Source organism: Chiloscyllium plagiosum, chromosome 13 (genome assembly GCF_004010195.1).
Source record: "Chiloscyllium plagiosum isolate BGI_BamShark_2017 chromosome 13, ASM401019v2, whole genome shotgun sequence".
NCBI classification, from domain to species: Eukaryota; Metazoa; Chordata; class Chondrichthyes; order Orectolobiformes; family Hemiscylliidae; genus Chiloscyllium; species Chiloscyllium plagiosum.
In genome coordinates, this window is record NC_057722.1 from 25424202 (window position 1) to 25451588 (window position 27387).

At 39.7% G+C, this 27387-nt stretch overlaps 1 protein-coding gene across 2 annotated transcripts in view; it reads left to right on the forward strand.

Annotated features, from left to right (window-relative positions):
* Positions 1 to 27387, forward strand: part of LOC122555853 (long-chain-fatty-acid--CoA ligase 3-like) — a 130380-nt gene that overhangs the window by 16818 nt on the left and 86175 nt on the right. For both annotated transcript variants that reach the window (XM_043702058.1, XM_043702059.1), the window contains exon 2: positions 18119 to 18547. In XM_043702058.1, coding sequence (XP_043557993.1) covers positions 18209 to 18547 — 339 coding nt within the window. In that variant the 5' untranslated portion in view covers positions 18119 to 18208. The remainder of the gene's footprint in view (positions 1 to 18118; positions 18548 to 27387) is intronic.

Here is a 27387-nt window from a genome sequence, read left to right on the forward strand (position 1 = left end):
TGTGTGTGTCTCCCCCAAGTAATACACATTCCCTCCCCCACCACCCCCCCAAAAGAAAGAAAAGGCTCAGGCTTCGCCTGTTAGTTTATCTTGTACTAACCTTTCATCACTTGCCGTTTTGTCATCATTTTCAAATTTAAGAGACCATTTTTTAAATTTTTATTCCATAACGATCAATTACCTTGGAATGCTGAAACTATACCAGAACTTGAAGGCTTCAATTATATGCACAAGTTTCAAAACTTAACATGTCTTTGTTTTGATTTTAAGAGGTTGAAGGGTCAGCGCTTAAGTTGATGAATAGATTCAGTTGGATATATAGAGAAATAACATCCTGCAGGGATGAATGCAGAATAAAAGGTCATGATATTTGCTTCTAAAAAAAAACATGATGTGATGTGAGCATCACTGGTAAGGCCAATGTTTTTTGTTCATCATAGTTTTCCTTAATCTGGTGAGCTACCTTCTTGAACTAATTTTGTTTTTCTGGTACAGATTTGCTCAGTGTTCTGTTAGGAAGGGAGTGCTGGGATTTTCACTCAACAATGTTGGAGTGACAATATCCAAGTCAAACTGGTGTGTGACTCTGCAGGTGGTGTTGCTTTTGGCTGCTGCCTTTGTCTTTTGAAGTGAGGAGGAACCAGGTTTGATGTCTGTGGCGGATATGGAAGTTTCCCTTGGGGCCTTGGAGAGAAGTGAGGAGGAACCAGGTTTGATGGGTGATGTTGAGAGTGTTGCTACGGTCTACCTTTTGTAGATTATACATACTGCTGCCACTGGTAGAGTGAGTGAATGTTAAGGTGGTGGAAGGGGTTCCAATTAAGTCCTAAATGGTGTTGAATTTTGTGATTGTTACTAGAGCTGGATTTGTCTAAAAAAGTGAAGAATATATCATCATCATCATCCCCCCCCCCCCTCTGTCATGAACCTTGTAAATGCTAGGTTGGCTTCAGAGGGTCAGAAGGTGACTTTCCACAATATTTGTATGGCTGGACAAGTTTGGTTTCTCATCAATAACAGCACCAGGATGGACAGGCACTCAATTGAATATGTTTAGATTCTCTCCTATTACAAAATGTAGTGAAGGCCGAATGTTAACCGTAGTTGTTGCTGGAAAGCCGTTGGTTAGTGAACTTTAGGCATGTAGTGGGAGAAATGGTGAACAGATCACTGTGTGGATTAATTAATTTGTGAATGTCAAACGATGGCAAGATTCTCACATATTTTAACACTAACCATTTTTTTGAGTTTAAGCAAATTTTAATCAAAGTTTTGGGAATTTAGTGTGACCATTTCAGAATCCATTTCTAAGACTGAATTTGCCATTATATTAATACTAAACTGATGCATATGCAATGTAATCATTTAAGAACAAAACTAATTATGTTAGTTAGTGTTTAAAATTTATAGTGCGACTACATCAATTTTTTTTGTATATATCTCAACCTTTCATGAAGGAAAGATTTTTTTTGGACAAAGATGTTGGGGAGCTAATCATTACATCTTGTTTTCTTACTTACTTTCTGTGCTCAATGGTAATTAAGATTTCATACCAGAGGATTTCTTCAATACCTTCTAACACACTGGACCGATTCTTTTAATAGAGAAATTTTAATCAGTCCAGATATGTTGGCTTTTAATGGAAGTACAAAGAACAAAGAAAATTACAGCACAGGAACGGGTTCTTTGGCCCTCCAAGCCTGCATCAATCCAGATCTTCTATCTGAACCTGTCGCCAAATTTCCAAGATCTGTATCCGTTTGCTCCCTGCCCATTCATGCATCTTTCTAGATACAGTTTAAATGACTCAATCATGCCTGCCTCTACCACCTCCACTGGCAACACATTCCACGCACCCACCGTCTTCTGCGTAAAGAACCTTCCATGCATATAGAGTCACAGAGATGTACAGCACGGAAACAGACCCTTCGGTCCAACTCATGCATATTGACCAGATATCCCAACCCAATCTAGTCCCACCTGCCAGCCCTGGCCCATATTGCTTCAAACCCTTCCTATTCATATACCCATCCAGATGCCTTTTAAATGTTGCAATTGTACTAGCCTCCACCACTTCCTCTGACGGCTCCATACATGTACCATCATCTGCATGCAAAAGTTGCCACTTAGGTCTCCTCCAACCCTGGCAACATCCTTGTAAATCTTTTCTGAACCCTTTCAAATTTCACAACATCTTTCCGATAGGAAGGAGACCAGAATGGCACGCAATATTCCAACAGTGGCCTAACCAATGTCCGGTACGGCCACAACATGACCTCCCAACTCCTGTACTCAATACTGACTAATAAAGGAATGCATTCCAAAAGCTGCCTTCACTATCCTATGTACCTGCAACTCCTCTTTCAAGGACCTATGAACCTGCACTCCAAGGTCTCTTTGCTTAACAACAATCCTGAGGACCTTACTATTAAGTATATAAGTCCTGCTAAGATTTGCTTTCCCAAAATGCAGCACCTCACATTTATCTAAATTAAACTCCATCTGCCACTTCTCAGCCTATTGGCTGGTCTAATCAAGACCCCGTTGTAATCTGAGATAACCACCTTCGCTGTCCACAACACCTCCAATTTTGGTGTCATCTGCAAATGTATTAACTATACCTCTTTATGCTGACATTCAAATCGTTTATATAAATGACGAAAAGTCATGGACCCAGCACCGATCCTGGTGGCGCTCCACTGGTCACAGGCCTCCAGTTTGAAAAACAACCTTCCACCACCACCCTCTGTCTTCTACCTTTTGAGCCAGTTCTGTATCCAAATGGCTAGTTCTCCCTGTATTCCATGAGATGTAGCCTTGCTATCCAGTCTCCCATGGGGAACCTTGGTCGAACGCCTTATTCAAGTCAATATAGATCACGTTCACCATTCTGCCCTCAATCCTTTTTGTTACTTCAAAAAACTCAATCAAGTTTGTGAGACATGATTTCCCATGCACAAAGCCATGTTGACTATCCCTAATCAGTCCTTGCCTTTCCAAATACATGTACATCCTGTCCCACAGGATTCCCTTCAACAACTTGCCCTCCACTGACGCCAAGCTCACAGGTCTATAGTTCCCTGGCTTGTTCTGACCATCTTTCTTAAACAGTGGCACCATGCTAGCCAACCTCCAGTCTTCCGGCACCTCACCTGTGATTATCAATGATACAAATATCTCTGAAAACTTTTCACCTCTTACCTTGAACTCTTGTCCCCTAGTAATTGAAGTGGTTTGGAAACATCCTGGTAAATCCTGTAAATTTCTACATATGAGGTGACTTGTTGCCCTTTTAGAACTTATGCAAGATTCTATTACATTCTTTGGAATAAATCTGGACATTAAGATGAATTGAGAAACTGGGGTGATATTTGTATAATAATATTAGGAATAAGAGCATGAAGAGGCCATACAGAACTTCACGTGCTCTGCCTTGGGTGGTATGGTGGTTACACTGCTACCTCATAGTGCGAGGGATCTAGATTGAATTCTAGCCTGGGGGGACTGTTTGGTGTTTGCATGTTGTCCCTCCATCTGCATGGGTTTCCTCCCACAGTCCAAAGATGTGCAGGCTAGATGGATTTACCATGCTAAATTTTCCCCATGGTGTCATGGATGTGCACGCTAGCTAGATTTACCATATTAAATGCAGGTTTACAAGGATAAGGTGGGATGCTCTTCTGAGGGTTGGTGCAGTCTCGATAGGCCAAATGGTATTTGTCTGCACTGCAGGCATATTGTGATTCAGTAAGATTATCAATCCCACTTTTCTGCTTACTCCCCATTGCACTCTTGTACTCTAGAATCTATTGGTCTCAGTCTAGACTAACTTTCTGATTGAGTATCCACATCACTCTAGGCGAGAAATTTCAAAGATTCGTAATCCTTTAAGTGTTCCTTGGTTCTAACTGCCTGAGCCAGGGAAATAGTTTTTCATCACAAATCCTGTCAAACCGTACAAGTGTTTAAATTAAATCACTTGTTCTTAACTGGAGATATTATTGGCTCACCATGCCCAATCTCTGCAAAAAGTTTTGCCTTTCCATCTCAGAAATTGAGTGAACTTTTATTGCACTGCCTTTTAGGCAAACATATCTTTCCTTGGTAAGGAGTCGAAAGGTTTTCATAATACTAGGTGTCACCAATGATTCTGTCTTGCGCTATAGCTGTTTTGCAATAAAAGTTAACGTAGATACTTGCAGTACCCGCATTTTGTGGTTTTATGACCGAAGTACAAAAACGCCAACGTCCATCTGAAAGTCAATTTTACTCTTCATTCCCATCTTTTAAGGGGGAAACGTCTGCTTTTCTAATAGTGACCTATTTTCAAAGTCAGCCAAATAACGTTCTGTAGACGTGGCTTAATATGAAGTCAACGTGCTGCTTATTTCCTTCTGATATACTCCGCAATAATGGTGCAAAAATCCGGGGCGACAGCTCATCATGCATTTTCGCAGTTTCCCTCACCGTGAGACGTTTTGTTTAGCCTCTGCAGCTAAGTAATGTACACACCAAGAAGACATAGGAAGAAAAAGTTATTCTGATCATTTTACCAACTCCTATTGAATTAGCAGGAACAATTCTTACAATACTGCTGATCCGCGCCAGCGCAAACGTAGTAAGGTCCTGGAGGCTGTAATAAACCATCTGAGCGTTGATTTGCTGTTACTATAGTTACAGTCAACCCCGCCCCCCTGTGTTTCTCATTTAATGTGAGGGACTAGAATTGAAAACGCCGGATCCACCTCGTGTGTTACCCCAAGGTAGTTTTTTTAAGTAACCGTTTGGAGTAAGTGTTCTCCAACCTTTCGATAGGCACCCCTGATAACTTGGAATTGTATTGGCAGGATTTATGGATATTGTTGGGACGTTAACATAAATTTGATTGAGGTCTAAATAAAATAGGCAATGTAAGTGAACTTTTATTGAGATCATGTTAGTATAAAACTCCGATAGATGGCTCGCGGATGTTGCAGGCCGGTTTGAAGATGTTTATCTCTGAAAATTAAGAAATGCAGTGAATAACGGAGAAACTCGGCAGGGTCTGGCTGTATTCGTGTAGAGGAAAACAAAGGATCAGTTAGACTCGAAACGTCAGCTCTTTTCTCTCCTTACAGATGCTGCCAGACATGTTGAGATTTTCCAGCATTTTCTCTTTTGGTTTCAGATTCCACCATCCGCAGTAATTTGATTTTATTATAGAGAATAACATTAACAAGTCCAATAGGATTCTTCTTCAGAACTCGCTTTTTTCTCTAGAAGGTAAAATGGCAAATCTCGATTAAAACCAATCACTTGGATTTGACTTTTGGTGTAAACTGGCTAGCTGTAGAATACAGTCATGCATGACAAATTAGAAGATGGAGTTGTTTCATTCATTGGAAACATTAGTGCAAAGTGGAAGGCTTTCATTGTGTTATTTTACTACTCTAGTACTTGGTAAACAATGTCTTTATATATTCTTCAGGCTTTCTGATATTGTGTAAGACTATGGTTTTAACCACTGCCTCTTTTGTTAAAAATGCAGAATTGCTGTCTTGCTAATTTAAGGAATTTAGTGAAGTTGCACAAGTAACTTTATCTGGCTATACCAATCAAGTGAAATATGGAGTAGTGATGTCTTTGCATAAAAAGCCTTATTGGTGTAATTTATTCTAGTGTGTGAATTAGAACTGAATTCTGATATTAAGTTCTTTTTCCAGCTTGATATTGAAATCAGAGTTCTATTTCTTAAACCCTTCATTTAGGAAAAGGAGAACACAATTTAACCATTCTAGCCTGTTTTGCCATTCAGTGAGATTTGACTGATCTCTGGCCTAACTATATACCTACCTCTGACTCGTAATATCTTTGCCAACGTTTATTTTTCTCACATTTAAAATTAACAACTGATACAGCATCCATTTGCGTTTGTGGAAGAAAGGTCTAAACATTTTACCACCTTTGTGTGCAGAAATGTGAAGGATGATCACAGATAGCTGTAAGAATAAATGGGTTGTAATAAGGGGTTTTGACTTTGCAAACTGGTACTGCCATAGTGTTAAGAGCTTGAATGGGGGAGGAATTTGTGTGTTAGGGAAAATTTCTCAATATGTAGATGATCCTGCTTGAAATGGGACAGAATTTGGGATCTTGGGGAATAAGGCAGAACAAGTGTCTGAGGTGTTAGTGGGGTAGTACTTTGGGACTAGTGAATATAGTTCTATTAGTTTTAAAATAGTTATGGAAAAGGATAGTTCTAATCCACAGGTTAAAGTTCTAAATTTGGGCAAGGCTAGTTTTGATATTAGACAGGAACTTTTAAAAGTTGATTAGGAGAGGTTATTTGCAGTTAAAGGAACATTTGCCAAGTGGGAGGCTTTCAAAAGCGAGATAACAAGAGTTCAGGACCAACATGTTACCATTCATGTGAAGGGCAAAGGCTGGCAGGAGTAGGGAACACTGGATGACTAGAGATAATGGGGCTCTGGTCTAGAAAAAGTGGTATATGTCAGAATCATAGAATCCCAACAGTGTGGAAATAAGCCATTTGGCCCAACAAGTCTACACTGACCCTCTGAAGAGTATACCACCCAGACCCATTTCCCCTTACTTCACACTTACCCCTGACTGGATCTAACCTGCACCTTCCTGAACACTATGGGCAATTTAGCATAGCCAGTTCACCTAACCTGCACATGTTTGGATTGTGGGAGGAAACCAGAGCACCCAGAGGAAGCGCATGCAGACATGGGGAGAATGTGCAAACTCCACATTGACAGTAGCCTGAGGCTGGAATTGAACCCGGGTCCTTGGTGCTGAGAGGCAACAGTCCTAACCACTGAACCACCGTGCTGCTCCAGGTACAGTCAGCTGGGATCAAGTGAATCCCTTGATTCGGGATAGTCAGCATGGCTTTGTGTGTGGGAAATTGTGTCTCAAAGTTGAATATTTTTGTTTTAAAGAGGTAACCAAATAGATAAAGCAGAGAGGTAGATGTTGCCTATGTGGAGCTTGACAAAGCCTTCGACAAGGTTCCTCCGGTAGACTGGTTAGTAAGTTTCAATCAAATGAACTAGACAACTGAATATAAAATTGGCTTGTCAATTGAAGACAGTTGTGGTAGGGGATTATTGTTCAGACTGGAGGCCTGTGATCAGTGTGCCACAAGGACTGGTGCTGGATCCACTGTTTTGACTTTTATGTAAATGATTTGGACGAGAATATAGGAGGTATGATTAGTAAGTTTGCTGGTGATATCAAAATTAGTGGTATAGTGGACAGAGAAGAATCTTATGTAAGAATACAATGGGCTCTTGGTCAACTGGTGCAGTGGGCTGAGGAATGGCAGATGGAGTTTAATTCAGATAAATGCGAAGTGTAAATTTCAATTTGACAAATCAGGGCAGGACGTATACAGCTAACAGTAAGGCTCTGAGGAATGTTTTGGAACAGAGACCTAGGGGTGCAGGGCATAGTTGCCTGAAAATGGCATCACAGGTAGACAGAGTGGCGAAGAAGGCATTTAACAAGCTTGCCTTCATCGGTCAGAGCATTGAGTACAGGAGTTACATAACCTGTTACAGCTTTAAGGCCACATTTGGAGTATTGCAAACAGTTCTGAACACACTGCTGCAATATGTTGATAAACTGGAAAAATTACAAAAAAGATGTACAAGAATGTTACAGAGACTAGAAGATTTGAGTTTTAAGGCGTGGCTGAATAGGCTGGGACTTTTTTCCCTGGAGCATCGGAGGCTGAAGGGTGTATAAAATCATGAAGGGCACAAAAAAGGTGAATAGCCATGGTCATTTCCCCAGGGTAGGGAAGTCCAAAACTAGAGGGCGTGGGTTTAAGGTGAGAGGGGAAAGATTTAAAAGTGACCTGAGGGGCAATCTTTTCACACAGAGGGTCATGCGTATATGGAGCAAACTGCTAGAGGAAATGGTAGAGGCAGATACATTACAACACATAAAAGGCATTTGGACAGGTACATGGACCGGAAGGTTTTAGAGGGATGTGGACCAAACATAGGCAAATGGAACTAGTTCACTTTAGGAAAACTGGTTGACATGAGCGAGTTGGGCTGAAAGGCATGTTTCTGTGCTGTGACTCTGAATATAAGTACTTCCTAACGTCTCTCCTGAACGGTCTGGCTCTAATTCTGAGTCTTTCTTCACTGCCTGCTGTACCTTATTGCTTGCTTTCATTGACTGATGTACAGGAACACCTAGATCTCATTGTACTGCCCCTTTACCTAACTTGACTCCATTTAGGTAGTAATCTGCCTTCCTGTTCTTGCCACCAAAGTGGATAACCACACATTTATCCACATTAAACTGCATTTGCTATGCATCTGTCCACTCACCTAGCCTGTCCAGGTCACCCTGTAATCTCCTAACATTATCACATTTCACCCTGCCACCCAGCTTTGTATCATCAGCAAATTTGCTAATATTACTTTTAATACCATCACCTATATCATTAATGTATATTGTAAAAAGCTGCATCCCAGTACTGATCCCTGCAGTACCCCACTGGTCACCTGCCATTCCAAAAGGGAGCCGTTTATCACTACTCTTTGTTTCCTGTCAACCAACCAATTTTCAATCCAAGTCAGCCCTTTGCCCCCCAATACCAGGCGCCCTAAGTTTGCTCACTAACCTCCTATATGGGACTTTATCAAAGGCTTTCTGAAAGTCCAGGTACACTACATCCACCGGATCTCCCTTGTCCATCTTCAAAGTTACATCCTCAAAAAATTCCAGAAAATTAGTCAAGCATGATTTCCCCTTCATAAATCCATGCTGACTCTGACTTATCCTGTTACTGCTATCCAGGTGTCGTAATTTCATCCTTTATAATTGACTCCAGCATCTTTCCCACCACTTGAGGTCAGACTAACTGGTCTATAATTCCCTGCTTTCTCTCTCCCTCCTTTCTTAAAACGTAGGACAACATTAGCCACCCTCCAATCCGCAGGAACTGATCCTGAATCTATAGAACATTGGAAAATGATCACCAATGCATCCACGATTTCTAGAGCCACCTCCTTCAGTACCCTGGGATGTAGACCATCGGGTCCTGGGGACTTATCAGCCTTCAGACCTAACAGTCTCTCCAACACCATTTCCTACCTAATATAAATTCCCTTCAGTTCAGGTCCTTCAGCCACTATTACCTCAGGGAGATTGCTTGTGTCTTCCCCAGTGAACACAGATCTGAAGTACCAATTCAACTCTTCTGCCATTTCTTTGTTCCCCGTAATATATTCCCCTGTTTCTGTCTTCAAGGGCCCAATTTTAGTCTGAACCATTTTTTTTCCTTTCGCACACCTAAAAAAGCTTTTACTATCGTCCTGTATATTTTTGGCCTGTTTACCTTCGTACCTCTTTTTTCTCTGCGTATTTCCTTCTTAGTTATCCTCTGTTCTTTAAAAGCTTCCCAGTCCTCCGTTTTCCCACTCATCTTTGCTATGTTATATTTTTTCTCTTTTGACTTTATAGTTTCTTAACTTCCCTCATCAGCCACGGCCACTCCTGCCTCCTCTTAGGATCTATCTTCCTTTTTGGAATGAACTGATCCTTCATCTTCTGCATTATACCCAGAAATACCTGTCATTGTTGCTCCACTGCCATCCCTGCTAGGGTATTGCACCATTGAACTTTGGCCAGCTCCACAGTTCCCTTTATTCAACTGAAATATTGTCACTTCTGATTGTACCCTCTCCCTTTCAAATTGCAGATTAAAGCTTATTGTGTTATGGTCACTACCTCCTAATGGCTCCTTCACTTCGAGGTCACTGATCAAATCCGGTTCGTTGCACAACACCAGATCCAGAATTGCCTTCTCCCTGGTAGGCTCCAGCACCAGCTGTTCTAAGAATCCATCTCGGAGACACTCCACAAACTCCCTTTTTTTGGGGTCCAGTACCATCCTGATTCTCCCAGTCTACCTGCATTTTGAAATCCCCCATTACAACTGTAGTAATATCTTTGCGACAGGCCAATTTCAGCTCCTTATTCAACTTACACCCTACATCCAGACTACTGTTTGGGGGCCTGTAGATAATTCCCATGAGGGTCTTTCTACCCTTAGAATTTCTCAGCTCTATCCATACTGACTCTACATCCCCTGATTCTAGGTCCTCCCGCGCAAGGGACTGAATATCATTCCTTACCAACAGGGCCACCCCACCCCCTCTGCCCGTCAGTCTGTCCTTACAATAGCACATATAGCCTTGAATATTCATTTCCCAGGCCCTGTCCACTTGAAGCCAAGTCTCCCCACAACATTGTAACTGCCAATTTCCAAATGAGCCTCAAGCTCATCCACCTTATTTCTAATGCTTCGTGCATTCATATATATTATTTTTAATTTGTTACTGCCCTCACCCTTCCTATCAATCCCTATTTCACTCAACCTTACGGCATGATCCCTATTTGAGTTTTCTGCTCCATTGATACCGTTGTCTTTCTTGGCTTCTCTTGTTCTAACTTTCCCTTCAATTTCCTTCTTAAACTTCCAGTTTGTCCCCTCCCCTCCAGCTATTTAGTTTAAACGTAGCTGTGTTGCAGTGGCAAACCTGCCTGCCAGAATGCTGGTCCCCCAACTATTAAGGTGCAACCCGTCCCTCTTGTATAATTTATCGTTACTGCAAAACATACCTCTGTGATCCAAGAATTTAAATCCTTGCTTCCTGCACCAGTTCCCCAGCCACACGTTCAAGTCCATTATCTCCCTGTTCCTGGCCTCTCCAGCCCGAGGGACTGGAAGCAAACCGGAGATAACCACCTTGGGCGCCTGCTTTTCAGCTTTCTTCCAAGTTCTCCGAAGTCCCGCTGTAGAATGTCCCTCCTCTTCTTCCTGACATCATTTGTGCCGACATGTACCACCACCTCTGGCTCTTCACCTTCGCCCTTGAGGATTTCCTGCTCTCTGTCTGCGATATCCTTAATCCTGGCACCAGGAAGGCAACACACCATCTTCAAATCCCGCCTGTTGCCACAGCAACCCCGTTCAGTTCTTCTCACTATGGAGTCCCCTATTACCACGGCTCTGTGTGATGTCTACCTCCATGCCAACCTTTGATTGGCAGACCTGACCGCCTTGCGGACTGGCAGTGTCGTCTGTCTCTACTGTTTCCAAAAGATTCAACCTGTTCCTGACAGGTACTTCTACTGGGGTCTCTTGCACTTGTCTCCTCTCTGACTTCCTCATCGTCTTCCCCCTTCTACTCTCTTCTGGTATAGTCGGTGTAATAACCTTGCTGAAGGTCCTGTCCAGAAAGATCTCGTTCTCTCGGATGAGCCTGAGGTCATTGAGTTCTTTCTTCAGTGCTGCAATATGCTCTATCATACTTCTACTACCAGTCTCCTAAAGAAAAAGGACAGCATCCCATTACCTTTCTTAACTATTTTCTGCATCTGTTTGTGACATTTAAAGATCTATGCACTTAAACCCACAAGTTTCTTGGAAATCTATGGTATTTGACTTCATAATGCCCTTTAGGGAAGGAAGCTGCTATCCTTTCTGGTCTGGAGTCACATGTAAGCTAGACCCATAGCAATGTGGTTGACTCTTAACTGCCCATGGGCAATTAGGGATGGGCAATAAATGCTGGCCTGGTCAGTGATGCCCACATCCGCATGAATAAAAAAAATTGTAGAAAGCACCCTGATCTATCTTTCAGTCCAAAATGGATAACCTGACAACTTGCTTACATGAAACTTCATCTGACAAGTGAGCAAAATTAGGGCGCATGGTATTAGTGAGCAAAATTTAGGGCACATGGTATTGGGGGCAAAGTACTAACTTGGATTGAAAGTTGGTTAGCTGATAGGAAACAGAGTAGTGATAAACGGCTCCATTTCGGAATGGCAGGCAGTGACCAGTGGGGTACCGCAGGGATCAGTACTGAGACCGCAGCTTTTTACAATATATGTTAATGATATAGAAGATGGTATTAGCAATAACACTAGCAAATTATAATGCTGATGATACGAAACTGGGTGGCAGGGTGAAATGTGATGAGGATGTTAGGAGATTACAGGGTGACCTGGACAAGTTGGGTGAGTGGTCAGATGCATGGCAGATGCAGTTTAATGTGGATAAATGTATGGTTATCCACTTTGGTGGCAAGAACAGGAAGGCAGATTACTACCTAAATGGAATCAATTTAGGTAAAGGGGCAGTACAGAGAGATCTCTGTGTTCTTGTACACCAGTCAATGAAGGTAAGCATGCAGGTCCAACAGGTAGTGAAGAAGGCTAATAGCAAGCTGGCCTTCATAACAAGGGGGATTGAGTATAGAAACAGAGGTTCTTCTGCAGCTGTACAGGGCCCTGGTGAGACCACACCTGGAGTACTGTGTGCAGTTCTGGTCTACAAAGTTGAGGAAAGACATTCTGGCTATTGAGGGAGTGCAGCGTAGGTTCACGAGGTCAAGTCCTGGAATGGCAGGATTACCTTACACTGAAAGACTGGAGCGACTGGGCTTGTATACCCTTGAGTTTAGAAGACTTGAGGGGGGGATCTGATTGAGACAAATAAGATTATTAAAGGATTGGACACTGGAGGCAGGAAACATGTTTCCGTTGATGGGTGAGTGCCGAACCAGAGGACACAGCTTAAAAATACAGGGTAGACCATTTAGGACAGAGATGAGGAGAAACATCTTCACCCAGAGAGTGGTGGCTGTGTGGAATGCTCTGCACCAGAGGGCAGTGGAGGCCCAGTCTCTGGATTCATTTAAGAAAGCGTTGGATAGAGCTCTCGAGGATTGTGGAATCAAAGGTTATGGAGATAAGGCAGGAACAGGATACTGATTAAGGATGATCAGCCATGATCATATTGAATGGTGGTGCAGGCTCGAAGGGCCGAATGGCCTAATCCTGTACCTATAATCTAGTGTCTATTGACACAGTTCTGCTCATCACTCAGTCTGACGTACAGTCATAGAGATGGAAACAGACCCTTAATACCAAACATAATTCCAAACTAAACTAGTCCCACCTGCCTGCTCTTGGTTTGTATCCATCCAAACCTTTCCTATTCATGTACTTATCCAAATGTCTTTTGAACACTGTAATTGTACACCACATACACTACTTCCTCAGGAAGTTCATTTCACAAATGAACCATCTTCTATAAAAAAAAGACAGTACCTTAGACAAGCGCAATGAAGTTCTATGGGTTTAACCCCAACATCTATGTTTCAACCAACCTTCTGCTCCCCTTTAGTTGTTTATCTAGCTATGGATAGATAAATGCTTATGGAATCTTGGTGTGGAAATTTGCTTCTGCATTTCCATACAGTATAACAGTTGAAAGTATGTAATTGACTGCAATGTGTTTTGGAATATCCTAAGAAGATGATTTTCATTTATTCAATAATACACTTTTAAATGGTTGATTAATCGATCTCGTAGTTTAAAGGGATCAAAGCCACAGATCTGGGATGGAATTTGTTCATTTGCTTGTTTTAGTCAATTCATGACACTATTAAATTGTTAATGCTAGATTAGTTAAATATTCTACTCTTGCTGTGGCTAGGTTTTAATATCTCTTTATACTTAACCCTCTGTCTTGTGCTCACTTGTGCTGCAAAAGATAGCTGTAAAAATGTATTATGTGTTCAAATTTGCAATTACCTTTATCAAGAAAGTGTTTTGCCCCTATCATAGCTGATTACAATGCAAACCAAGTAGTAGTGGGAAAGTGTTATTCTGATTACCTAACTTAAAGTAGTTGCGAGTCCTGTTGGCCTCCAGCTTTGTCAGGAATCTTACCTGATTTTTAAAAATATATTGGCAATAAGTGAGCAATGACAAATTCCTTGGCTAAAGAGGTTGAATATTCAAATTATGCCTGCTGCTGTCAAGAAGCAAACAAAATATTTAGCATCACAATGTGTTAAGTTATAGTTGTAAAGAGAACAAGAAGACCAGACACATTCCAGCACGATGAATATAACTTTTACTTGTTTTTAAATGTGGTTAGCTGCTGAAACTGAATTTTCCTAACTATAAGGCAGGCGTTGGCATGACAATAAGTCCTGTTGGGAAATCACTTGAGACATGGGATTTCTTCATTGGGCTATTGTCTGTCTATTCAAGCTAACCTTTTGCTATTAGACATTTTGGGTATGCATGCTTTTTGATGCAGTTGGGAGTTTTATTTATACCTCTTCAAGTCAGTACTTGTGTACTTTTGGTTAAACCAGAAATAATTTTCATTTTGAATTGGTGGGGGTGAGATTAAGCCAGTGAATGAATAAAAGGTTTCTTATCAACATTGGCTAGTATGAAAGTTTTGTAAGTAGAATAAAAGAAAAAAGTGATTGTTAAAATGAGACTTGTCCATTTAGAATTTAATTTAGTGAACCTGGCATTCAACTGTATTTGAGGGCCCTTTGTGCTCTTAACTGTTAGTTAAGATTATGGAGTTATTTCAAATGATTATAGAAATGATTGCTCCAAGAAGTCTTTTGACTCATCGCCTATGTTAATATCCTATTGATAGCACTTACCTGATCTAACCTTTCCTATGCTTTCTAAAAATGTTTATTTCAAACTGAGTCTGCTGTAATATTCAGATTCACCTTGTTTATTACTACTGTGTCTTGATGAGTTTCCTTGAACACATGTCCCCATTGTATATCCTTCCTGCACTTGTGATCATTGTTTGCTTAAACTTTTTGCATTGCCTCTATATTCCCTCTAAAGTATGGTGATCAAAATAGTACTTCTTGGGGTGTGGTTTGATTAATTCATAAAAAGTGTACTCCTGTAGACACAAACTTCACTTTTCTGGCTACAGATTAGTTTGTTGTTTTTTCATATTGTTTAAATAGTACAGGTAACAAATACAGATCTATCAGTATTTGAATGTTCATTTTGCAGTTTGTCCCAGCAAATTTTATTCCTGTCATGGTAATTCCATGTTGCTTATATTTCTGCAGTTATGTAATATTACTCACTGCTTGGTATTGGATTTAATTTGCCATTTGTCTCCCTTACATGCCCAATATAATTCCTCCCACAGTGTTGATATCATTAATACAATTCTAATTTCCTACTTTAGTGTTGTTTATGAAGGTCTTAACTGGCTTTGCCATTTAGGTTATTAGAGAGCTCTTGAAATGCTTTACAGTCATTTAAGTACTTTTTGATGTGTGGTCAAAGTGATTCAGACACAATTTTCCACAAACATCAATGTTGTACTGATCGGTTTGTTTTTTTGTGATGTTGATTGAGAGGGAAATATTGGCTCAGGCACTTGGGATAACTGTGCTTTTATTTGTGATAGTTTCATAGGATATTTTCCAGACTTGACAGCTGGGGCATTGGTTTAATGTCACAGGTGAAAAATTGTACCTCCATTAGTACAGGATCGCAATCCCATAGCACTGCACAGGAGTGTTGGCTCTGATTTTTGTACTTGTGCTTTGGAGTGGAATTTGAACATAAAACCTATAGCTTCAGTGGCAGCAATAATCCCAACTGAATCATGTCTGACACAGAAATAAGCATTAAATTCTGTAGCGCACCATATGACATTTCCATCATGTGTTAACTGCATGTTTCACAAGTGCTTTGTTAGATATTTTGCCCCTTTTTTGTTAGTTTAGTCAGTAGTATCTTTAAGACTGATTTAGAGCGATCACATTTCAATGGAAGAAAATTATATTTGTAGCATTCTCAAAATAGTCAAGGATATGCTTGTGTGATTTGATAAGAGCCCATATTTTAATCTTGGACAGCAAACAAGATAGCACATTGTGACCACAACAAAATTGGTTTTGAGAGGGAGAACAGAAAATTGCACACAAGGCTTTTAAGTTTAAATTGTACAAGTTGAAAGAGGTAAGATTATTTGGGAGGAAACTGTGCTGAATTAATGGCTAATCCTACAGACAATGCAAAGTATCCAATTAATTATTTGGTATGGTACAAAAGCAGCAAATCCTTTGTTAAAGAGAAAAGGCTCTTGTATTTGTATTTGAGTAACTATAGTCAACAAATGACTTCAGATGAAGTGTCAAGAAGGAAAGCTTACACTATTGCAAGAAAAACTGAAAACCCCAGCATCAAGAGAATTATAAAGTGAAAATTGATACAAAGCAAGTATGATGCAATGAGGTAAACAAAGGAGTATTGAAAATAAATTGAGGAATATCAAACTTTCAACCAAAGTTTTTTTTAAAGTATGTGCAGAGAAGGTAGGAACGTGTCAACCAATCAAGTGTAGGTGCAGGCAAGACTATATATAACAAAGAATTAGCAAAAAATTAACCAAATGAGGTCTGTGAACACATTAGCAGCAACATTTTTATGTGTATATATAGCCCCCTTAATATTGTGTAGGACATGTATAAAATACCAGCAATGGAACACAATCTGAAAATCACTCAAGGAGAGGACATTGAGGAGAATTTTTTTAAACATTCAGCAATTATTCAAACTTGGAGTGAATGAATCTTCAGAACCTGATGCATTCCATTCACAATGTTAAAAGAAATTGATGGAAAGATTTTTGTTGGTTTATGATTTTCTCATGAACCTAGGATTCAACAATTGTGTATTTGGATTGGAGAAATTGCTTTCTTATTTGAGGGAAGGGAAATGGTGGAGAGCAGAAGTGCAGACCCCTCAATGGTAAGTTGGTAATAATCAGGCAAAATTAATGAGCGCTTGGAGTTAGTTGTTTTGATGGATTTGTGAAGAATAGGTCATGTCTTTTGAGGAATTCACTAGGATGGTGGATGAGGGATTTTTTAAAGATCTTTGAGGTTCTATGGAATATATTACTGTCAAAATTAAAAGCACAACGGAATTGAAGGTAATGTCAGTAATTAATTTCGAAGTATCGAACAATGAGCACTGAAAAAATGCACGAACTGCCTTTCCATCAGTCTTCCATTTTATGATGGTAGATAAGCCATCAGGCAGCTTCCTGCCTCTAAGCCAACCCCTTCACCCAACTGCATCCTTTGCCATCTAAACTAATACTAAAATCTGTCGCACATGTATAAAACTAGCACTAAAAAGGCTAATGAAATTTAAGTCTTGAGCATGAGGGAATCTGTACTCAAAGTTGTGAAAGGGTTAACAATTTTTTTGTCAATTTCAAGTACCACCCTTTTTGAAAAGATTTATTTGCCACAGATAAAGTACAACGTGGACTAGAATGGTTAAATTGATGGGCGTTTGTATTAACGTGGCTTGCATTCCTTTGAATTTGAAAGTTTGAGACATGATCTGATTAAGGTGGTTAAAATAGTAATGGAATTTGATAAGGTATACACAGACAAACTTTTCTTTGGGTTGGGGGAAATCGAAAGAAAGAGAGCAAGGTCATCAAGTGTATACCCATTCATGCCAATGGTGTTCGAAATCTAGAGCAGAGTCAATTTAAATCCCTAAGACTCTGATACATACTTGTTAATAAGTGTATCAGCAAGGATGTCGCATAAGCAGGTGAGTGGAGGTACAGATTTGCCATGATGTATCTGAATAGCCAATTGAAGTTTCTATACTTCTAAAGATGGCAATAAGATCCTACATCTACAATCAGTATACCAGATTTGAATTTATGATGCCCCCATTAATTTAGTTGAAAGTGCACATATATTAGCATTTTGAAAGGTATAAAATCTAAGTTGTGCCTTGACCCTTATGCTGCTGAAAAAGTGTTTCTGTTTTGTCATCTTCAAAAGTAACAATTAGAAAACACTCCTCCTATGTAATTTCCCTTATAACATTGTCCAGATGTTCCTCCAGAAGTTTCTTTACACCACTATTGGTGACTGGATCTTCATTCAGCTCTTCAAAATCCTTCCGATTTCTCTTCCTGACCCTCTGTTTCACTCAGTTTTCTTATGTCCTTTAAAGATTTTCTTTTATAAAGCCTTTTTCTTTCATCAAACTTTTTATGGCCTCTCAGTTTTTGTGATTAATAGATTTGCAAACCACCTTGAATAGTTTTCTATCCTTAAAAATGCTATATGAATATAAATTACAGTTGTTATGGTTTTCTGTTTGAGAACATATGTAGATTTATGTAAGATTCTAGGTTAATATAATTAACTGGTGATTTTCTGAAGAATGTCTAACCTTTTCCATTTTCCACCTTCAGGTACAAAACTGGCGTGGTATTAATTCTATAGCCTCGCAGGCTTACAGGCATTCTGGATCTCTAATTGCACGCTTCAAGCCTCCAAGCAAAATGAAATTGAAGAAGGGCATTAACCCTATCTTTTCATTGTTTTTGCAATGTATGATTGTTGTGTGCAATCTCTTATTTATTCTCCCATTGCAGCTCTTTGGGGGTTCACGGCGTAGACCAAATATAAGAGCAAAATCAATTAGTAACCATCCTGCTGGCCCATACCGATGTGTGGAAAGCTTAGATCGTCTGCTGGCAAGTTTATATGCTGGTGCTGACACCCTGGATAAAATCTTTCAGTATGCCACTGAGGCCTTTAGACACAGGAAGTGCTTGGGAACACGTGAAATTCTTAGTGAGGAAGATGAGATTCAGCCAAATGGAAGAATCTTCAAAAAGGTAATTGATGCAACTTTCCTTTACGTGATAGATGTTTTTGATTTACTATCTCGATACTGTTGTGTCAGCTTGTATCTCTCAAGATAATTGCACGTTAATATTCAGCCTTTGGCCAAGCAGTCATGATTGTTTGATTTATATATGTGCAAGACCCAGCGTTCATTGTTCAGTTAGTTACAAGGACCTTGCCTTAATTCCAACTAATGGATTGTCTTACATGAATGACAAATACTTTTTAAAATGCTTTAAAGCACACATATAATGCTGTTGTAAATGTTACAAGCTATTCATTTTTGTATTTGGAATTATTCAGCCTAATTAAATCCCTTAAGTAATCCTTTAACATTATTAGCATGAATCCCCTCAGGAAACTTCTTAACTATTGCAGGAGAGTATATTTACTAAGTAACATTGAAACTTAATACATAAACTGGTCATATTTAGTATTTTTGCACAGAGGCAGCTGTTTTGCTGCAATTTTCGCTACTCTGAAGTATTCTTGTGAAGTGTGATAAGGTTTTTAATCAAAGGGCTAATATCTGATCCTTCTAAGAAGCTTTCGGTCAAAATTTTGTCATTCTTGTTTGCCAGTCTTAGAAAGAAAAATCTTGCTGTTAAATGGCTATCTATTTCATTTGCACCAAGTTTAAAATTCTCTAATAAAACACCAAACAGTGGATGTTGAAATAAAACAATTCTTCAGCAATGTCTGTTTTTGTTTGTTTTAAAGTTTTGCAATGTCTACTGAAAATTAAATTAACAATTTGTCAACATCTTAAGCCCAGCCAACAGTGATTTTCATGCAATTCTTAGTTCAGTTTTCTCATTTAGATGCAGAAGCTGCAGATAACTAGAAACTGAAGACTAAATTACTAAGCCATTTGCACAACCATTTACAACCAATGTGCTAACAGATGTGGTTCATTGCTTTTCAGCATGGCATAGATAGGACGACTTCTGGATTCATAAGACCTTGCTTATTTTGGAATGTTTTAGTACGAAGAATAAAATTTGGTTGTCTTCATGATGTTCTGTCACAGTACAGCAGTTCTCCTACTTATTTGTTAATGCTTTCTGATTATATGTAAATATTAACTTACTCTGTTTTTGTTGTATGTTTATATATGGGAGGAGCAGTATTAGTTTACAAGTTATTCCTATTAGAAGTGGATTGATGTTGACACAAAAAAATCTGCTGAAACTTAACGTGAATAATATCTCAGGAGATCAAACCAGTCATTAAAAGTGCATCCACTTTTAAATCATTATTATAATTAAGAAACTGAGATGATGGAAAGTCTGTTAATAGATAAAATTAGATGTTGACAGTGTTGTTTGAGTCTAAGGTCGACTTGGAAAATAAATATCTGGTACAAAATTGGAAACCAAACGTTTTTGGCTTTGCAATTTGTCGAGAAGGAAGGTGTCATTAGACTATGCTAAAGGCAAGTGGCTACAGCACCTTTGATAATTTCACCTTCTTTCTAGTTTAACAGTTTTATGAAAGGTTACCAGAAATTCAATGATCATTACCAAATTTCACTGAAAAGGATATTTCTTACATGGCAAAAGAGTGGTGGATTTAGTATTTGGATTCCTGATTGCTGTCATATTAATTTGACACTTGTGGTCCCATATTGTGGCCAGATGAAATATTACAGCTTCTTATGGTGGGCAAGACCATTTGTTCTCATTCACCATAACTCAGGGAGGCAAGGATATTTATGCTGCTAGTTTGTATTGTTCCCAATAGCTGAAACTTTTCTTTGTTTGTTTCTGTTTTGCATTTTTTAAGGCTGTGATCCAGCCTACCTGTGAAGAAGGTTTCATGTTGAAAATTGGATAATTTAACTCTGGTATCTCATCCTGCAGAAATGTAAATGTGAGGAGTATCAGAGTTCAGCAATATTACCCTCAGCCAGTCTCCAGTTTTCAGTAATAATGCTATAGCAATGTATAATGCAGAAACCATGGCTTTTTATGTCTTCTGAAATCCAGAATTAATAAAACCAATTGTAGTGTATCCCATTTTAACATGTTTAAGATCCATTTAACTCTGGCATCAAATTGAGATATTTCTAATCTGTGTTTTTTATTGTTTTAACCCTCTGAATTTGTGAGAATTGAGATACAGCAAAACAACTACAATGTGGCTTTTATTATGTGAGCATCAAATTTTAAAAAAAGTTTGAGATATCGCTGGTCAGTAGTTATTGCACATCATCACCCTAGACAAGGTGGTAATGAGCTACCACCTTTAACATTTGACACCTTAACATTGTGGGTGTTCTTATACCCTGGAAGAAAGTGAGGACTGTAGATGCTGGAGCTGAGAGTCAAGAGTGTGGTGCTGGAAAAGCACAGCAGGTCAGGCAGCATCCGAGGAGCAGGAGAATCAATGTTTCGGGCATAAGCCCTTCTTCAGGAACGGCTTATGGAATCAACAATATCCTTATCTGCTATGCTTTTCCAGCACCACAATCTCAACTCTCATCTCCAACATCTACAGTGCTCGCTTTCTTCCAGGGTATAAGAACCCCCTATTTCGTAACACAATTTTTTTTTTCATCCATTGAATTCAAACTCTCACCATTTCGTCTTGGTGAACCCTGCCTAAATTGGCATGGTGATGATGTGAACTTTTATAACTAAATTGCACTTCAGCCTATGGTCTCCTCCTTTGAATGGTGCATTTTTTAAATATAGAATCATAGAATCCCTACAGTGTAAAAACAGGCCATTTGACCCAACAAGTCCACATCAATCCACCCAGACCCAGTCCCCTACCCTACATTTACCCCAGACCAATGCACCTAACCTACACATTCCTGAATACTATGGGCAACTTAGCATGGCCAATTCACCTAACCTGCACATCTTTGGATTGTGGAAGGAAACCCATTTTATCCTTCTCGCCTTTTTTCCATTACCTTACACTTTAACCCCATCCCCCACATGGAATAACACAGGGATATTAAATATCTTACGATATTCACCAACCTTTTTCAACATTTCTCTGACTGAAAAATTAAAATTACTGGAAGAGGGTATGGGAAGAAAGTGTTTGGTTAATAGCTAAGCATTGTGCAATTTTGCTTTCCATTTGATATAGGCAGACAAGGATGAACATGTTGGAGCCTGTAATGTGATGACACCTCCTGGAATATGTAATTGCAACTGAGCAATTCCTGTCTATCACAAACGTATCCATTCCTCTGGATTTTAGCCTTATGTAAATCACATCCTCCCATTGCTCTACTATTGACAGTCATTACCTTCAGCCGGATGGGGCCTAAACTATTGTATTTATTCCTTAAATCCTTTCTTTCTCACTACATATTTAAGAACCCATCTCTTTGCCCAAGCTTTGATTACATAGGCAGGGAAGGTGATGGCCTAGTGATGTTATCACTGGACTGTTGATCCAGAGATGCAGATCATGTTCTGGGGACCTGGGTTTAAATCCCTCCCTGGTAGATGGTGGAATTTTAATTCAACAAAAATCTGGAATTAAGAGTCTAATGATGACCATGAATCCATTATCAATTGTTGGAAAACCCTACCTGGTGCACTAATGTCCTTCAGGGTGGGAAACTGCCATCCTTACCTGGCCTACGTGTGACTCCAGACCTACAACAATGTGGCTGACTCTTAACTGCCCTTTGGGCAATTAGGGAAGGGCAATAAATGCTGGCCCAGCCAGCGACATCCTCATCCCATGAATGAAAAAAAAAATCACTTTGATTTGTCTTTTTGTCTAATAATGCCTCTTTTATGGATTTTTTTTCATCTTTTTTTAAGTAAGTGTGACAAATGAATGTATGTTTTTACTACCTGAAGTTCGAATCCCTGCAGCGTGGAAACAGGCCATTCGGCCTAACAAGTCCACACCGACCCTCAGAGTATCCACCCAGACCCATTTCACTATCCTATTACTCTACATTTCCCATGACTAATGCACCTAACCTACACACCCCTCAACATTGTAGGCAATTTAGCAGAGTCAATTCACCTAACCTGAACATCTTTGGACTGTGGGAGGAAAGCAGAGCACCCAGAGGAAACCCAGGCAGACTCTGGGAGAATGTACAAACTCCACACAGTCGCCTGAGGCTGAAATTGAACCGGATCCCTGGTGCTGTGAGGCAGCAGTGCTAACCACTGAGCCACCGTGCTGCCCCTTTTTAAAGTTGATGTGACTGGACACCAATTGGAAGAGCAACACCGTATCTTCCATTTGGGGACATTACAAGACACAACATTGAGTTTACTGATTTTAGCATATGAGCATTTCTCTCTTTATTTCCCACTGCCAAATTTCAGGTCCTGTCATGACCTGGGTTGCTTTCAGTACAGTCAACTCATTCTTCACCCACTCAATCCCAATTATCACCTTTCTAGTTTCTCCTCTTCCCTGGCTTTCTGTCAACAATATCTTTATCTGCCTATCCTTGCTCCCATGCTCTAATACCACCTTTTCCTAGCTGCTATCAGTTCTGAAGGAGGGTCATGGGCTTAAAACATCTCTCTCTTCTGTCTACCATTACTGTGAGACCTGCTGAGTTTCTCCAGCAATTTGGTTTGTGTCCAAGTTTTTACTGTTGGATTAGTTTGGTTGGCATTTAGACTCCGTATCCTGGTTGCTACATTGTAGTAATCAATTTTAATATTGTTTATTTTCAAACAACGGATAAAAATACCCACTGAAATGTCTTTGTTTCAAGTTGATCGCCTGATTTTATAGTAACATTGTAATTTTTCATCCCACTCCATTCTGAGATTTTAAAATGTTTCAGCTTCGCCACATTGTCACTGACTTTAAGGCTTGCATCCAGCTCAAGAACTTGGTCATTGCATGACCTACAATTGACAAAGCAAGCTTTGTGTAGGTGATTATTTCCTCATCTTACAAGTCTGTTGCCCTGGGTAACAATGCCAGTGAGTCAGTTTTAAAGGTAAGGAAATATTACATTTTCATTCCAAGCTTGCATGAAATTCTTTTGGAACACCTTTGAACTGGCATCCAATCCATCTACCTCATCCATGTGTAACTCTGTGTATGCCATGTTGCTCAGGAAGGATTGAAAAAGAATCTCTTTGTAGATGGAATACAATAATTAATCTGGTACCAAATTGTCTTCTCCTGTGTCTAAAGAATCCTGTCTTGCCTACCCATGCCCATTGCCCCTGCCCCCTTAAAACTTTCAAAGCCACATAGATGTTTTGCCATCTGGACATGTCACTTTGTAAACATGATCTCCTGTAGGAGCTGAGTGTTCAAGCTGTAAAAGTATGAATTGCAAGTGGTTCAGTTGATTCTTCAGTTCTGGTAAGATAGACTTTCTATTTCCAATGAAATGCCTCCATGAACAAGGAAGCACACAGTTTGAAATTGTTATTGTAAAAACAAATTGTTGTTTCCATTGACTTTGATTTAAAGTTTGAGGAGGAAGTCATTTATCCAATCTGTTAAAGCAACAACATAATTCTACTCTCCTGCTGTCTCACCTCAACTCATCCTCTCCCTCTGATTCAAATAGTTGTTCATATTAGTGAATCTAGAGACTGAACCCTAGTGATCTGTTCCACTTGAAGTATCGCAATCAAGTGAACCAATTTGTGTGTCCACCATGTTGGGTTTCTTTTGAATTTCCTTCCTTTTGCAGTCTGGGCTGCAATGAAGCCAACTGCAGTGTCCCATTGTTGCCCAAGTTGCATATCAGCACATGCCAAAGAACAAAGCTGGGACCATCTGCATTTGTATGATTCATAGCATAAAATATAGGACACTACACCAGATCTTTAATGGAAGATAAAAATATTTCTCAAAATACAACTTTTGGTCTGATGAGCTGTTCGAATTTTACTGTATTCTGTTGTCTAAGAAATTTCAATTTAAGCAAAGACCACTCAAGGAAAACTGGCATGGCAAATGTTTTAAAAACTAATGCTCTGACTTGATTGACGTTTTTACTACCAGGATATCTTCACTTTGAAAGATTTCAGATTTGGCTGATCTAACTCTGGAGTCCATTCTGTTTTTTTTTTCTGTGTGGTCTGAAGAACTGCGTACTCGGCTATTATATATTATTAACATATCAGAAATAATCCAAAAGAGAGATAAAGATATAAAAACTCTTCTAATCTGTCATCTTGATTTGTGAACTCACGTAATTCGCTCCCACTCCCTCAGCCTGGAATTCTGTATTGGTCTCTATTAAAACTGTTTTGGAATTTATCAATTAATGTAATGTTTCATCAGGTAGTCTAATGATTTGTTTTCACCTCATTTCATGTTTGTCATGTTAGACATCATTTCAGTGTTACGTGTCTTCTATTTTCCTCTGAAATGTTGTCATTTTGTTATGAAAAAATGAGCTCCAAGACCAGTTTGTAAAGCTGTTGGGTAGTAGGGTATGCTAACAAACAGAATCAGTGCCACATTCCTCAGGGGAAACCATAAACCAACTTAACTAAATTTTATTGAATTACCTCAAATGAAGAAATTACAAACAGATTTCATTTTTTATAACTTCTGATTTGTGTTGGAAAAAGTTATGTAAACTAAGCAGGTAAATTTCAATCTGCATGAACTACAAATTGCAAATGAGAATGCTGCATAAAACAATGACTATCTCTCAAGCCTTGCCGTTACTTCCCACACAAATGTGATGCTACATGCAATTTGTTTTTTCAGCTGTGCCTCCAGTACTTAGGATTTCTCGCAGCCCCATTCAGTAACAATCCCATTCCATCCAAGGTTGCTGGATACAGTTAAAACCAACAAAGTGCATTACCATTAACCCTCTTACTTGGTCATGTCAACTTTGGTGGTGTAGTTTAAAGAGGTTCTTAAAAAATACACTGTTCGTGACCTGGACCTCTAGTGTAAACTGAGCTTTTTCACACCAGATCTAGAGACATGATCATAGAGTCAAACAGCACGGAAACAGACCCTTTTGTCCAACTCAACCAAGCTGGTTAGGTATCCTAAACTGAATTACTTCCATTTGCCTACATTTGACCCATATCTATATAAAACTTTCCTACTCATATACTCGTCCAGATGTTTTTTTAAATGTTGTCATTGTACCCACCTCTACCACTTCTTCTGGCAGCTCATTCCAAACACACACCACCCCAGGAAAAGTGTCCCTCAGGTCCCATTTAAATATTTCCCTTTTGCCTTTAAACTCTGTCCTCTAATTTTGGACTCCCCTACCCTCTGAAAAATACGCTCTCCACATTGTGAAGTCCTGGTGATTCAATATGAGGAACCTGATAGCATTTTTATTGTTGTTACAGCCTGTAGCAAAGAGAAGCTTATCTCTGTCTCTCATGATTTTCTAAACCTCTATAAGGTGACCCCTCAGCCTCCATTCTGGGGGGAAAATGTCTGGGTAATCCAAGATTGAGGACGGGAAAAATTTCTGGCTGTAAGAGCTGCTCCTTTTTTTTTGCATTGTTTTGGAACTTTGGAAAAAAAAGTCAAAACAATAGCAGTTTTAAAAAGAAGAGCAGACAAAGGAAGCACATGGTGAGGACAGTGCAGGAGAGAGAGCGAGAATCTGCACAGTTACCGCCTTTGCTGTTTGAATTCGTGTATCGCTGGACATCCGGCGTGCATCTGGGAAAATTAACGAACAGTGAAATTCACAACTAATCTTGGAGGAATTGTTGGGCGAAGTTCACAGCATAGAATCAGATAAGTTAATTGTTGTTTTAAGTCTGTCCAAGAGAAAGGATGTATTAGTGAGTACAGTGGGTTCTTTCTTATGTTTTTGGAGATAAGTCTCTTGATTAAACTTAAAATATAAGCCATAGCTATTAATTTAACCAGGGGCAGTGTTTGTAGAGGAGTAAGACGGTGTTATTTTCTGGGTCTGTCGATTGTGAAGGAGCAAAAATGGCCTTTACAGTGATATGTACTTCTTGTCAGATGTGGGAGTTTAAAGAGAGTTTAAAGGTTACTGCAGATTATATCTGCCATAAATGCTGTTGGATGCGAATCTTATCAGATCGAGTGGATCGGTTGGAGAAACAGATAGAAGCGATGAGGAATTTGCAACAGCAACAGTATGTGATGGATGGCAGTTATAGGAAAGGGGGAAAGTCTCCGATACAATCACATAGATGGGTTAACTCTAGGAAGGGTAAGGGAGGTAGGCAGCTAGTGCAGGGGTCTTTTGTGGATATACCATTTCAAACAGGTATGCTGTTTTGGAAAATGTAGGGGGTGATGGATTCTCAGGGGAACGTAGCACAAACAGCCAAGTTTCTGGTATTGAGACTGGCTCTAATGGAACAAGGGGTACGTCAGCTTCCAAGAGATCAATTGTGTTAGGGGAGTCTGTAGACCAAGGTACGACAGACATTTCTGTGGCCAGCAGAGAAAAAGCAGAATGGTGTGTTGTTTCCCTGGTGCCAGGATCAAGGATGTCTCAGAGGGTGCAGAATGTTCTCACGGGGGAGAGGGGCCAGCAGGAGGTCATTGGCTACATTGGAACCAATGACATAGGAAGGGAAAAGGTTGAGATTCTGAAGGGAGATTAGAGAGAGTTAGGCAGAAATTTAAAAAGGAGGTCCTCAAGGGTAGTAATATCTGGATTACTCCCGGTGCTACAAGCTAGTGAGGGCAGGAATAGGAGGATAGAGCAGATGAATGCATGGCTGAGGAGCTGGTATATAGGAGAAGGATTCACATTTTTTGATCAGTGGAATCTCTTTTGGGGTAGAAGTGACCTGTACAAGAAGGACGGATTGCACCTAAATTGGAAGGGGACTAATATACTGGCAGGGAAATTTGCTAGAACTGCTTGGGAGGATTTAAACTAGTAAGG